This window comes from Cynara cardunculus, assembly GCF_001531365.2.
Source record: "Cynara cardunculus var. scolymus isolate 2C chromosome LG 7, CcrdV1, whole genome shotgun sequence".
NCBI lineage: Eukaryota > Viridiplantae > Streptophyta > Magnoliopsida > Asterales > Asteraceae > Cynara > Cynara cardunculus.
Window position 1 is genome coordinate 1476172 of NC_037534.1, and position 13125 is coordinate 1489296.

Consider the following 13125-nt stretch of genomic DNA (forward strand, 5'->3'; position numbering starts at 1 on the left):
CTAAATGATATATTAAAATATAGTCTTAGATGAAAAAGAATCATGTGAAACAATATCTTATGATAATAGTTCTCACATTTATCATTTATATGAGGTTCTCAAATGTCATTTACAAAAACGCATAGGGGTTAAACTGATATTTCCATAAACACAAGGGGCTTGAATGAAATTTACATACTATGTGTTGGTGAGTGAATCAAACTCCGTTTTCCCCCAAAAATCAATTTCACTTTGGGCTCCGCAATCGACATCCAGTCTCTTCCTCAGTTAAACCCTTCTGCGATTACTCTTTTAGGTCAGTCTGAATTCAGTTTTCTTCATTTATCTGCTACGCAGTTGTCGATTTATAGCTATTAAATTTCTATTTGTTGTGGAACCCAGTATGTTTTATGATTCATACTCAATTTTGAATGTTTTTTCTTTTTCGTATAACTGTTCGTGTGTTTTCTGTTGATTAAGTTTAGCTAATTGCTAGGTTCTTGCATGCCTGCTTCAATTCGTTTTGCAATTATTACCCTAATCAAAGTTTTTTGAGCAGCTTTGAACATATAACGACTTCAATACAATGATATTTGATGCAGGTTGTGTAAATTTCAGATGGAAATTCTTTCTACTTGAATTTGAATGTGTTTTTAACCATATAAAACTGTTGTGCTTGAGATTGAAGTATTATGGCGTGTATATGACTTGAGAACATGTAGAGTGACAGTGTAACAGTATATGAGTGCATTTGTCTTTGAGAGTATTATGATGTCTTATTTGTTCACTCATACAAATTGTGTTCTGATTATTGGATTAAGTCGTCTGCTAGTTTAGGCTTCTATAAATAAGGTAGCCCACTTTCATAAAGACGGACAGCGAGTTGGAGGATGCTGCAGAATCATGTGATCATTAGTATGATGTATCGTTAGGTTATGCCAAGTCAAATCTGCTCCATTTAGAATCTTCGTCGAGCCAGCTACAATAAGGTATCCAAGACCTGTATGTAGACCTGGGCCTCGCGGGGGTCATGGATTTAGTTCAGACCTGCCTCAGGGACGAAGCGTAGAGGTCACTTTAGATCGGTTAGAAAGAAACAAGAAAGGTAGAGGAGCAGAGGAGAAGTTTTTAGGGCATTTTTTTGGGGGGGGGTTAGAGAGAAAAAATCCATGGTTTCTTATAGAAGTTTAATGTTTAGTTTGCTTCTACACATGTTCGTTATAAAATACATCATCACAAATCTATGATAGATGCTTAAAGGATTCAAATATGTTGATAATTATGTGCAGTACATTTTGTTCGTGTGTAGAGCAGTTGATATGGTTCCCATTTTTTGTCATTCAGATAGTTTGTTCAACACACAAAAAAACTAACAATTTATTTAAATCCATGTGAACACTTAATCCATACAAAACTTAATAAAGAAAACAAACAAACACCACCTTACTGGATGAATAAACGTTGGGTAGTGTGAAACGTAATCTACAGGACAATAATATAAGGTGGTACATGGATTCAAATTTGCAAGAAATTTCATTTTGTTACAAGAAAAGATTACGTTAACTGATTTTTCTGCCTTGTTTAACTCAACTAGTGCCGGTAAGGTTAGAACTACTCTAATTTGTTTTCCTAAAAACTTATGATCATTAGATGTATGATATTCTAACTGCTTTGAGCTGGGATTTGAAGGTAATTGCATCAGCCCTACAGAACCATTGTTGCGGCATAAGGTCCATTATGGCATTCGGAGGCCCACCTTTGGGTCCAGCTGCAGCTGCTGGCAGTTCCCCTGCAATAAAGCAGGTGAAACTGGAAAAAGAGAGTGAACTCAGGATTGAAGTTAGTGTCAACACTGCTCTCCGCCTCAGGCTACTAAATGGGACGGCTGAGATATTTGGCACCGAAATGCCCCCAGAAAATTGGCTCATCTTCCCACCAAGAATGAAATTTGCTGTAAACAAACACACACTTATCCTCATAGTCCCTCTTTGTTATATATATATATATATATAATATATGTATATCTGTGTGTGTGTGTATATATATATATAGAGAGAGAGAGAGTCAGGTTCATACGAGAACAATAACTAAATAAGAGAATAAGAAAACAGTCGAATCACATGTGATTTTACACTAAAATCACGTGTAAAATCACATGTGATTTACACGATTTTTGGCATGACCTCAGGTTGCGGGCCACGTCCATTGACCGTTAGTGTAAAATCATATGTGATTTTGCATATGATTTGACCGTTTTTTGTGCTCTTTTATTTGGATATTGTTCTCGTATGAACCTCCCTCTCTCTCTATATATATATATATACACATACATATAGGGTCAGGTTAAGGGGAAAACCGCCGAAAAATGAAAAACTGAGGAACACTCTGGTAATCATTCATCTGCACAGTATATACATATGCATACAAGTAATTTGTAAGCAATTTGTCTGGTATGCACATGTGTATAACATGCACACATGCATAAAAAACAAGAAACAACTTCATTACTTGTATGCACATGTGCATATCATATAGATGAATGGTTATCAGGGTGTTCCTCAATTCATTATTTTGTTGGGGGTTTCCTAGAACCTCCCTCCCTCCCTCTCTATTATATATATTACGTACTTTATGTTTGGCTCATGTAGAAAATATATTATGCTTATTGCTGTTGGTTTAAGGTTATGGTGGATGAGATTTTGATAGAAACATGAAGTATTTGTGTATAGGAAAGGGTATATGTGTGATTATGCTTATTATATAGTGCGGTCTTGTTCGACATACAACACCTAAAAGACGTATGTCTCTATACAAAAGGTCTTGTTAAATTCGTGCATGAGATGTTCTCTCAACGGTTGTAACCTTTGATTTCACATGCAAGCGATAGTTTTAAAACTTCTATTTGATGGGATGCATAGTCATATACTTATAGCTTTCAACAAGTCGATACGTAAACCACAAGGGTTGTGGCATAGTGATTGAGGCCCAGGGGGATGTAGTGGAATATCCCATCTGCTCTGGGTTCAATTCCAGGTGTCCACAACAATTGTGGCTACTGATTTATCACTTGATGTCTTACAATCACAATTTGCTGGGATTAGTCTTGGCATAGCCTAGCACACCCTTCCAATTTTTTTTGGATACATACACATTCTGTATCACAAAAGGACGTTCTCCATGCTTTCCTTTTTTTTTCTTTTCTTGTAACAAGCCTATGTACATTGCAGCTTCTTTCTGACCTCCGTTCATAAAACAACTTTACAACTTACATGAATTCTATTATAGAATAACACTTGAATTGTTTCCTGTAGCCTAAGCTTATATTTCACTTGCCTTGTTTTGGAATTTCAGATATTTACATGGTATGGGGCGACAATTGAAATGCAAGATAATACTGAAACTGTTTATGTAGCAGATGAGGTAAGATGCCTATCTGGAAAAGAAAGAGATCATCACAGTTATTTACGTACTCAATGTACATGGTATTAATTCTTTATTCTATTTTTGATATAAAGACACCAATGGTCAGTTATGTAAATGTGCATGCTGTACTTGAAGGACGAAGAAATCGTGCAAAAGCGTCTGCTAGTGATGCTGATGCTTCCCAGGTTCGTATCTTTTCTGTAATGCACAACTATTTCTGGCTTCTGTGTTGTAGCGATCACTTTTACCAAGTTCCAAGTTTCCAACCACTTCCTTTTTAAATGCTTAGTTTGGTTGAGTCATGATGTATTCAGGGTCCGAGGGTGATTGTAGTTGGACCAACAGATTCCGGAAAGAGTACCTTGTCGAGAATGCTTCTTAGTTGGGCGGCCAAACAGGGATGGAAACCGACTTTTGTGGATTTGGACATTGGCCAAGGATCTATAACTCTCCCTGGATGTATTGCTGCTAGCCCAATAGACATGCCAATTGATCCGGTGGAAGGGATTCCTCTCGAGATGCCTCTTGTCTACTTTTATGGGCATAACACTCCAACGTAACAACTTTTTACTCATTATCTCTCATGATAAGTTACATCTTCCTTTACTCCCTCCGGGTTGGGTTCGCATGAGACCACAAAATACCACTAAAACTTCATAGCAAATCATTTTTGATGGTACAAGAAACGCCGAACCTTCATAGCAAAAACAAGCTTTGCTTTGAAGGTTCGGTGTTATTTTTGTCGTCTCATGGGTCTCATGAAAACAGGCTGGTCTCACCTGATCCCAAGTGTACTTCCTCTCCCAAAATAAGTGTCCACATCTCTATTTAAGTTTGTCCCAAAATAAGTGTCCACTTTCACAAATGGATAGTTATGATTTACTAAATTTTCCAATTCCACCCTCATGAGGCACACACATTTAAGAGTTGATAAGATGAAGAAACTCATTAAGGACAAAATTGTCATTCAATTAATTAAAAGTATAATGAGTAATAATTATACTTTTGAAGGCAGTGTGATTTTTTATTGAGTGCGTTTGGTAACTAGACAGGTGGACAGGACAAAAGAAGAATCCATGTTCCACGTTTGGCAGTACTTCTATATGGAACATAGTGGAACAAGGTGGAACGGACCAATATTTTACCAATTTAACCTCAAAATACAACCTAATTCTCTTCTAAAACATCAAATATGCCTCTCTCTTTACATTTTATTCGTTCTTTAAATTTTATTTAATTTTATGCTTTTTACAAACTTTCACTTTATTGTCCTCAAGATATTATTTTTATATGGTTTCTATATTTTGATTAATGTATGCAATTTATTAAATATTAATAATAAAAAAATAATATAGAAAAGGTATAAAATAAAAATTGGAAACTACATAAACTTTTTATTATGGTGTCATTTTAATCGTCTTGACGAAAACTTTCTAATGATATATTTTGTTATAAAAATATTTATTTTACTGTAATTTAATAAATCACATACATCAATCAAAATATATAAACAACTCATTAGGGTAAATTGGTCATTTTATCTGTTCCATGCTATCCAATTTTGTCTTACCAAACGTTAAACAACTGTTTCGTTCCGTCCTTTTCTGTTCTATCATGTCTGTTTGGGACTCGGAGGGAGTATTTCTTTGGTCCCTTATCTTGCTTCTAGTTTTTGAGTTTCCGTTAACATCCCCTACCTTTGTTTTTGTAGCGTTAATGCAGATCTTTATAGGGTACTAGTAAAGGAGCTTGCCGTGATCTTGGAAAGGCAATTTGCTGGAAATACCGAATCTAGGGCAGCCGGCATGGTCATCAACACCATGGGATTCATCGATGGCCTTGGTTATGATGTATGTGTTATATACGTTCTCATTTGGTATGGCATACTCCCTTCGTCCCAAGATAAATGTCCATAATGAAAAATGCACAAATTTAAGAATGTGATTATTACACTTTTTAGTTAACTAGATGACACTTTTATTCTTAATAAGAGAGAGAGAGAGAGAGAGAGAGAAAAAATTTTTCTCCATCTCATCGTTAAGAGTAGAATGGGAAAGTAAACATTTATTTTTGAATTAGACACTTATTTTGAGACAAACTAAAATAGAAACGTGGAACACTTATTTTGGGATGAATGGAGTATTAGTTATATAGATTGCCATATGTTGAATGGTATCTTGACTTTCTTTGCAGCTTCTTTTGCATGCAATCGATACATTTCAAGCCACTGTTGTTCTGGTTTTAGGTCAGGTGAAAGCTTTTCCCACTAACTTTTTGTTAATACCTTTATTATTTATGACGAGAGATCCAAGTTGCATGAATAAGCTAATATCATCTAATTTGGCATGTGGGACGGGATAGGACTGAACAAGAAATTTGTTGTCCGACATTTTGTGGGACATTAGAACAGGTACAGGACAAAAATGCATTCTTTTGTCCCACCAAAATAGCTGGAACAAGAATTAAGGAGATACGACAAGATTCGTAAATTACTGAACTACCATATCAAATTAAAACAAAAACATTTCCCCGTTCTTTCCCCTGCCTACCTGACTCTTACCTATTCAGTTACGTGTGCATTTTAGACCAGAGGCAAGGGAGATGGACAAGATTGATAAATTACTAAATTACCCTGCCAAATTAGAACCCTACAAAAATTCTACAATTCTTTCACCTGCATACTAGGCATGGGAATGGGGCGGTCTTAAATTCTCAGTGTCCGTTCCCATCCCCGTCCCTGTTCTCGTGTCTGGGAATATGATCACATCTCCATCCCCATCCCCAATGGAGAATCGAGGATTTTTTCCCCTTTTTGTGAGATATTTTAAATCAAATGTGTTAAATATTACACTCGATCCAAAATGGTCCATTTTTAAATCTCACATATTTCCAAAAAAAATTATGGAGTAACAAATATTTATATGTTAACAAAATCACAACAACATACAAAATTGTTTGATCAAACGCTTTCGTCTCTCCATGTTTTTTATCTGAAAAAGGTAAAACAAGTGAGAAAAAACATGTATATAAGAGGAAAGGTCAAAATACAATTTCTAAATCTAAAAGATACTAAATCTAATTCTTTATAGATAATGTATTTAATTATAAATATATAATATGTTTAATATACGGTGAAGGATCGTGTGAGAAGGAGAGTTAAGTGAGAAGTGTAAGAAGGGATCTGGATCCTTGAACATCTTTAATCTCAAACCCACCCATGAATTGCGCATGATACAAGGATTAATCCGGTGCATCTCGGTGCATTCATCCTAATGTGCATCTAAGTGTGGAGATCCCTTCTTACGCTTCTCACCTTAACTCTCCTTCTGTCCGGAACCCTATCCTTTAATATATGTGGACGGCGCGAGGCAGGGATCACATTAATGGGCCCCGTCCCTGTCCCCGGTTTTTGACTTTTGGGGATCCCCGTCCCCATCTCCGGTTTTGCAGGGAATTCCATCCCCATCGGGGCAGGCACGCCGGGTTCCCAAATGGGGCGGGTCTCATTCACATGCCTATTGCATATCTCTCTCTTATTCGTTCAGTCCTGCCCTGTCCTCGTATCAAAGGCACTTTTAGGTCATAAAATGTTCAGCAGCGGCATATTGGTAGTTTGAATTTGCAATTTAAGTAGACGTGCCTGTGTAAGACATCATCAATGAAAAACCAACCAAACATCCCCTAAGACATCATCAATGAAACCACGATATGTTTAACATATTATATGTTTGTAACCTTGGTCAGGAGAAACTTTGCAGCATGTTAAGAGATGTTTTAAAACGAAAGCCGAACGTGGATGTGGTGAAACTTCAGAGATCAGGTGGTGTTGTATCTAGGAATTCAAAATTCCGAGCTAGTGCCCGGAGCCAGAGGATAAGGGTAAGTGGAAACTTTAGATGACTGAATAGAGTCTAGCTTTCACATGGGTATGCAATGCTTTATGCTTGAAACTATTGGATCATAAATCTTGACATATTAAGCCTTGTGTGTGTGTGTTTATGCATGTATATAGGGGCAGGTTCATTTAGGAACCTTAACTATTTTGAGAACCCATGAACCACCTATTTTGTGTAGTATCATGATGAATCTTGTGACAAATATTCATGATGAATAATATTCATTATTATTCATCATGAATACTACATAACATAGGTGGTTCTTGGGTTCTCAAAATCCTAAAGGTTCCTTGATGAACATCCCCCCTCCTCTCTCTCTCTCTCTATATATATATATATATATATATATAGTGGGAGGTTCGGGTGAAAACCCCAAAAATGAAGAACCAAAGAACACCCTTGTAACCATTCATCTGGACGGTATGCACATGTGCATACAAGTAATTGAAGCCATTTTTTGGTTTTTATGCACGTGGGTATATTGGACAAATTGTTTACAAATTACTTGTATGCATATGTGCATATCGCCCAGATGAACGGTACCAAAGGTGTTTTTTTTCAGTTTTCCAATTTTTTGCGGTATTTATATATATGTATGCATAATTTGCCAATTTAAGGACCCTTCAAATGTATTCTCCAGTTATCACTGAACCAAAGCTTACCCGAGGGTTACTGTAATTTCAGGAATACTTTTATGGTCTATCAAATGACCTTTCCCCACACTCGAGTATTGCAAGTTTTAGCGACTTGGCTATCTACAAAATTGGCGGTGGACCCCAGGCCCCTGCGTCGGCTCTGCCGATTGGGGCACAACCTGTGGCTGACCCCATGAGATTGGTTCCAGTAAATATCAACAGGGATTTACTGAATCTAGTTCTTGCAGTCTCATTTGCCAAAGAGCAAGATCAGATTCTTTCAAGGTATTGTCAACCACCTTCTGATATATTAAAGACGTTTTATGTTTCAAAACGTACGAATTATATGAAGGAACCTCTGACCAAAATGCCAATTTGTTCCCCAACGTAGAGGTGGGAAACTTAAAAACTATTACACTGAGAACATTTTGGTATAAGGCGGGCCATAATCAAGATTAGGGATCCGAATTTGTGTTTGGGAAGTGGGGGATGGGTGGATATGGGCAATGTACCCCCCAAATCCCTGACGGGTTGAGGGCAATCATGGAGGTTCCAATCTTTTTGGAGACTTTGTTACACTTAATGCTATTGATTACACCGCAAAATTAGATAACAAAGATATATATATACACACACACATGCACACACACACACAAAAATTACAGACGCAAAGATCAATGAGGCGTCTTACTTTTGTCATCTAATATAAATTAGAGAGGCATGAGGTGGGCCATGGTTTTATATTCATTGATGAAAGGGTCCTAAACAATGTAAAATTTTCCCCAAAATTTTGGTGGCCTTGATCAAAATCACACGTTTAACATGCCTGTGGGCAATTCCCCCNCCCTCCCCCTCCCCCTCTATCGGGTATGGGAATCCATATAAATGGAACAATGATAAGAGTTTTGGTCCGTGAGTTATGTCGTTTTTCTTGGTTTTCGTACCTACAGTTTGTTTTAATTTTGTCATCGTGGTTTTCCATTTTGCTGGGTTTTTATCATTTTCTCTCATTTTGGTCTTTTTGCATATAAATCAGGGTTGGATTAGGGGTGGTTGATGTAAACCCAATCCCGCCCCGAACCCACTAGGGGCATAAATCAGGCCCATTCCACCCTATTACCCATTAAGACGGGGAATCCTGCCCCCATAAGGGGTGGATACTCATCCCCACAGTCAAATTTTCATCTTCATTCGAGAATTCAAGACGTACGTTTTTCTTTTCAGTTTGTGGCCCGAATCAGCTCCTCTCTTCCGCCTCTATTTATGCAGTCACAGGGGCTGGTTGGTTTTTCATCAAGTCCTGTATAGATAAAGTTGTATGTATGAATTAATTTGTCTGTTTAGATCAAGAAGGTTTGTGTTTGGTAGGGTTTTTTCATAGACGAAAGGAGCGTGTTTTTTTAATTAGGAAGGGCAGGTTTGGAAAAAACTTGGCTTTCTGCATAAAGCTCCCCCCATAGAAGCTTACTGAATAAGCCACTTTCTATATCATTAAGTTACTACCAATGGTCATGTATAGCTGATGATATAAGCTGCTGCAACTCGTTAAGCTGCTAACAAACATACCCTATCCTCTAATTTGAAGTTCGCTGATTGCTATAAACTTTGGCGAAATATCTCGATGCTTAGACTATCGAAAACTTTCTTTCCCTCACACGGTGCTTAATTTTGATTTCTTTAATCTGGATGCAGCAATGTAGCGGGATTTATTTGGATCACTGACATTGACATCCCAAGGTTTGAACTCAATTTCTTTTCTCAATCCCAACATAAATACTCATAATGAAACTACATACAGTTTTAGAAATATATAATTATTACACTTTTTAATTAACCACGTGACAATTTTACCCTTGATGATAGACTGAGTAATGAACTTCTTTGCCTTATGATTAAGGGTAGAATTGGAAGGTAGACACTTCTGAAAATGAACGCTTATTTTGGGCAAACTAAAACAGAAATCTGGACCAGGGGCTGTTTACAAAACTCTTACCGGATAAGCGTTTACGGAGAGTCACTTACCTTATCGGGTGAACATAAGTAGGGGCGTAAACGAGCCAAGCCGAGTCGAGTAATAGGTTATTTCAGCTCGACTCGAAAAACAAAAACCAGGCTCGAGCTTGAATAAATTTTACAATGTAGGGCTTGAGCTCAAGCTCTATTTTTTGAGTTATTGAGCTCGATGGTCGTTTATGGGCTCAAACTCACGATCGATTAACTCATTTATTGGCTCGAGGTTGATAATTTTTATATTTTTATTGTATGATTTATGAACATATTAGCATGTTTGGCTTGAAAAAGTCTATGCTCGAGCTCGACTCATTTACACACCAAGTATGACAAGGACTGGGAATCTAACCCGGTAAATGAGGGAGAAACTCTTACCCGATAAGCATTTACTGGGTAAAACATGCTTACCAACAATCCATCTTAATGACCAACAATCCACTTTAATGACCAAAAATGTTACTCAATAAGGTAAATAAGGGTGATGACTCTTGGTGGTAAGTGCTACATGTTCAACATTTGGCAAACGTCCCCTAAATGTAGCCATTTCGAATATGATTTCTCCTAGAACCATCACACATGCTAAATTCTCTCGCGTTCTCCATTTCAGGAAGAAAATAACGTATCTCGCACCATCGGGTGGGGAACTTCCGAGCAAATTCTTGTTGATGGGAAGCTTAACATGGATAGAAACCTAAAGTTATTGATACCGGTTGCTAACTTTTGATGTCGTAAGCATATTACCGTTTTGGTCGTATTTTGTAAGATTATGTCTATTAGTCGAGTATCGAAAACCCGCATAGCGTTCACTTGTTTACGTATTTTGTAGTACAATGTAACAATTAGGGGTGCTAATACGAGGTTTTAATGGATTTAGGTCTATCTGATCTGGTTAAATCATCTATTGGATTTGGATATTTTTTAAATCCAATATTTTGATTTAATTAATTTATCGACCATTTCAATCAATTATTTATATGTTTTCTTAATTTCTTTTAAAAGATGGTGAATCTATCGTTTTTAATGGTTTGATCGATCTTAATATCTGTGGGGAGTATGGGTGTAAACGGACCGAGTTGAGTAGAGTAGCAGGTTATTCGAGCTGGGATCGAAAAACTAATATCAATCAGGCTTAAGCTCGATTAACTTTTTCAAAATCGGGCTTGAGCTCGGGATTGAAATTGATGCTCGTTTATGAGCTCGAATTCGAGATCGATTAACTCCTTTATTTACTGAAACTCGATAAGTTTTATATTTTGATTATATAGTTTATACAATTATGGATGTATTATCTCGTAGTAAGGCCCTTGGCATGTAACTCGATTGGTAAAAATGTCATTAGATTTGCCTAAATACAAGATAAGTCATGGGTCCTCTATCCCTTCACCAAAACAACTCTTAAGTGAGCCAAAAAGTGTTACCTCACATTGGTGTCTTAGGAGGAGGGTTTCGTGCCGGACCAGTCGAAATAACCTGTAATCAACTTCTTGCTCAAATTATCTCGTCCTATGTTGGTATAGTTATTTGGGCAAATTGCATGAAAAAGTAACGTACGTTAACTTGATTTCTATTTTGGTTAACGTATTTTCATAACTTCAATCTTGGTACCTAAGATGTAAGGTTTTTAAACATTGAAGTATCCGGATTACCGGTTGGAGAATTAACTCTTTCTTCTAATAAACCACAATACATAAAAACTAATTTTAGATTAAGATATCCATGTCAGCATATAATACTGAGTTGGATACCACATCACTCGCCATATTAACATGGTAACCGGTTAATGCTTCAACCAGTTACTCGGATACTTAAATATTTAAAAAACTTTACATCTTAGATACCAAAATGGAAGTTTTGAAAATACGTTATCAAAATAAGAATCAAGTTAAAGTACTTTTACTTTTTCATGCAATTTCTCCTAGTTTTTTTTTACTTAAAGTCCCACAGGAGGAGATCTCTCGAAAAGTATTTAGTGCGCATTTCGGTCAACTCTCCATCATCTTCCTTTGGCTGTTGTTGTCGTAAAAGGTGTTGCACCGTCTTCAATGAAACACCGAATCTTATATCAACTACTAAATTTTATAGTGAATCACTCACTGCATCGGAGACACAAAATTTGGTGTAATGAAAGGTAATACACCAAATAATGGTGTAAAACTATTCATTTACACCAATCAAACGAGAATATATAAAAAATGAAATAATCCTAGAATCTTACTGTTTAGTGTTACCCAGTAGGGTAAATTTATTGTTCGTACCAAATTTTATACCAATTTTTATCAGTTTAATATGAGATTTAATGTTACGTGTTGGAGGTATCTGATACAAGCATTTTTTTTTCCGAAACAAACATTTTAAACATTTTTCGTGGTCATATCATACCAAAAATATGAAAACGAAAGTTGCATATTAACATGGTCCGGTTAGATCTGTCTTTAATAATCTAATTATTTTTAACAAATTCTTTTAAAAATGGAGGTTTTGAATTTTTTTATTATATTTTTTAAAATGAAAAAGGTAAAAAGGAAAAAGAGTGAAGTTCTCTAGAAATAATTGTTTAGATGAATAAGTATATTTATAGTATTTAAAACTATATAGACTTGGGATCATGTGAGACTAAAGGTTTTTTGTGAGACCCGTAAGACCAATTATTAACCCTTGGATTAGATCTACAATCTGCACATTCATAATCACAAAATTGCCACGAGACTTCTCAATAATCACAAAATTGTCACCATGCAACTTTAGACCATTAGATCATTAGCTTATAAAGTTGATCAATGAACATACATTGGTCTTATGGGTCTCACAAAAAACTCTTGGTCTCACGTGAACTCAACCGTTAAAATATATATACGTATATATATTTCGGGTTTTCAGATAGATCGGGTGGCCAAAAATCAAACCCAACCCGAACCCAAAATTTTCCCCAAAAAGTCGAATTTTCCGGGTTTCGGATTTCAGGGCATTCGGGTTTACATAAATATCTTATTTTCAGTTCGGAATTGGTTCAGATAATTCGGGTTTTGCATACCCCTAATTGTAAATCCCTATTTTTGGCCGACGATCAAAGCCTCGGCCCCTGTTTTTGACCGACGATAGGGACCTATGCAAATCGATCAAACTCTTGGTCCCTGTTTTTGCCCGATAATGGGACTTTTCATGTCCTTTTTAGTCATTTTACA

General features: G+C 36.5%; 1 protein-coding gene across 2 annotated transcripts; it reads left to right on the top strand.

Moving 5' to 3' along the window:
* The first annotated feature begins 226 nt into the window (after positions 1-226).
* On the top strand, positions 227-10822 carry LOC112515973 (protein CLP1 homolog). 2 transcript variants are annotated; one of them, XM_025122967.1, is made up of 11 exons: positions 227-295; positions 1669-1932; positions 3331-3399; positions 3495-3587; positions 3717-3958; positions 5114-5252; positions 5596-5652; positions 7147-7281; positions 7983-8218; positions 9626-9670; positions 10551-10822. In XM_025122967.1, exons 2-11 carry the CDS (start codon positions 1717-1719, stop codon positions 10636-10638), a joined length of 1320 nt encoding a protein of 439 aa, XP_024978735.1. In that variant the 5' UTR covers positions 227-295; positions 1669-1716; the 3' UTR covers positions 10639-10822. The 2 variants fall into 2 exon arrangements, with proteins under 2 accessions (XP_024978735.1, XP_024978734.1); XM_025122966.1 differs by lacking the exon at positions 227-295 and having other exon boundaries at positions 1204-1932.
* The last annotated feature ends 2303 nt before the right edge of the window (positions 10823-13125 follow it).

Excerpts from the sequence above, each read along its gene's own strand:
- LOC112515973 (XM_025122966.1), top strand. The coding sequence starts at position 1,630 with ATGTATGATATTCTAACTGCTTTGAGCTGGGATTTGAAGGTAATTGCA. Across the intron at positions 3,959-5,113 it reads TATGGGCATAACACTCCAAC|CGTTAATGCAGATCTTTATA; the intron begins GTAACAACTTTT and ends TTGTTTTTGTAG. Across the intron at positions 9,671-10,550 it reads ACTGACATTGACATCCCAAG|GAAGAAAATAACGTATCTCG; the intron begins GTTTGAACTCAA and ends TCTCCATTTCAG.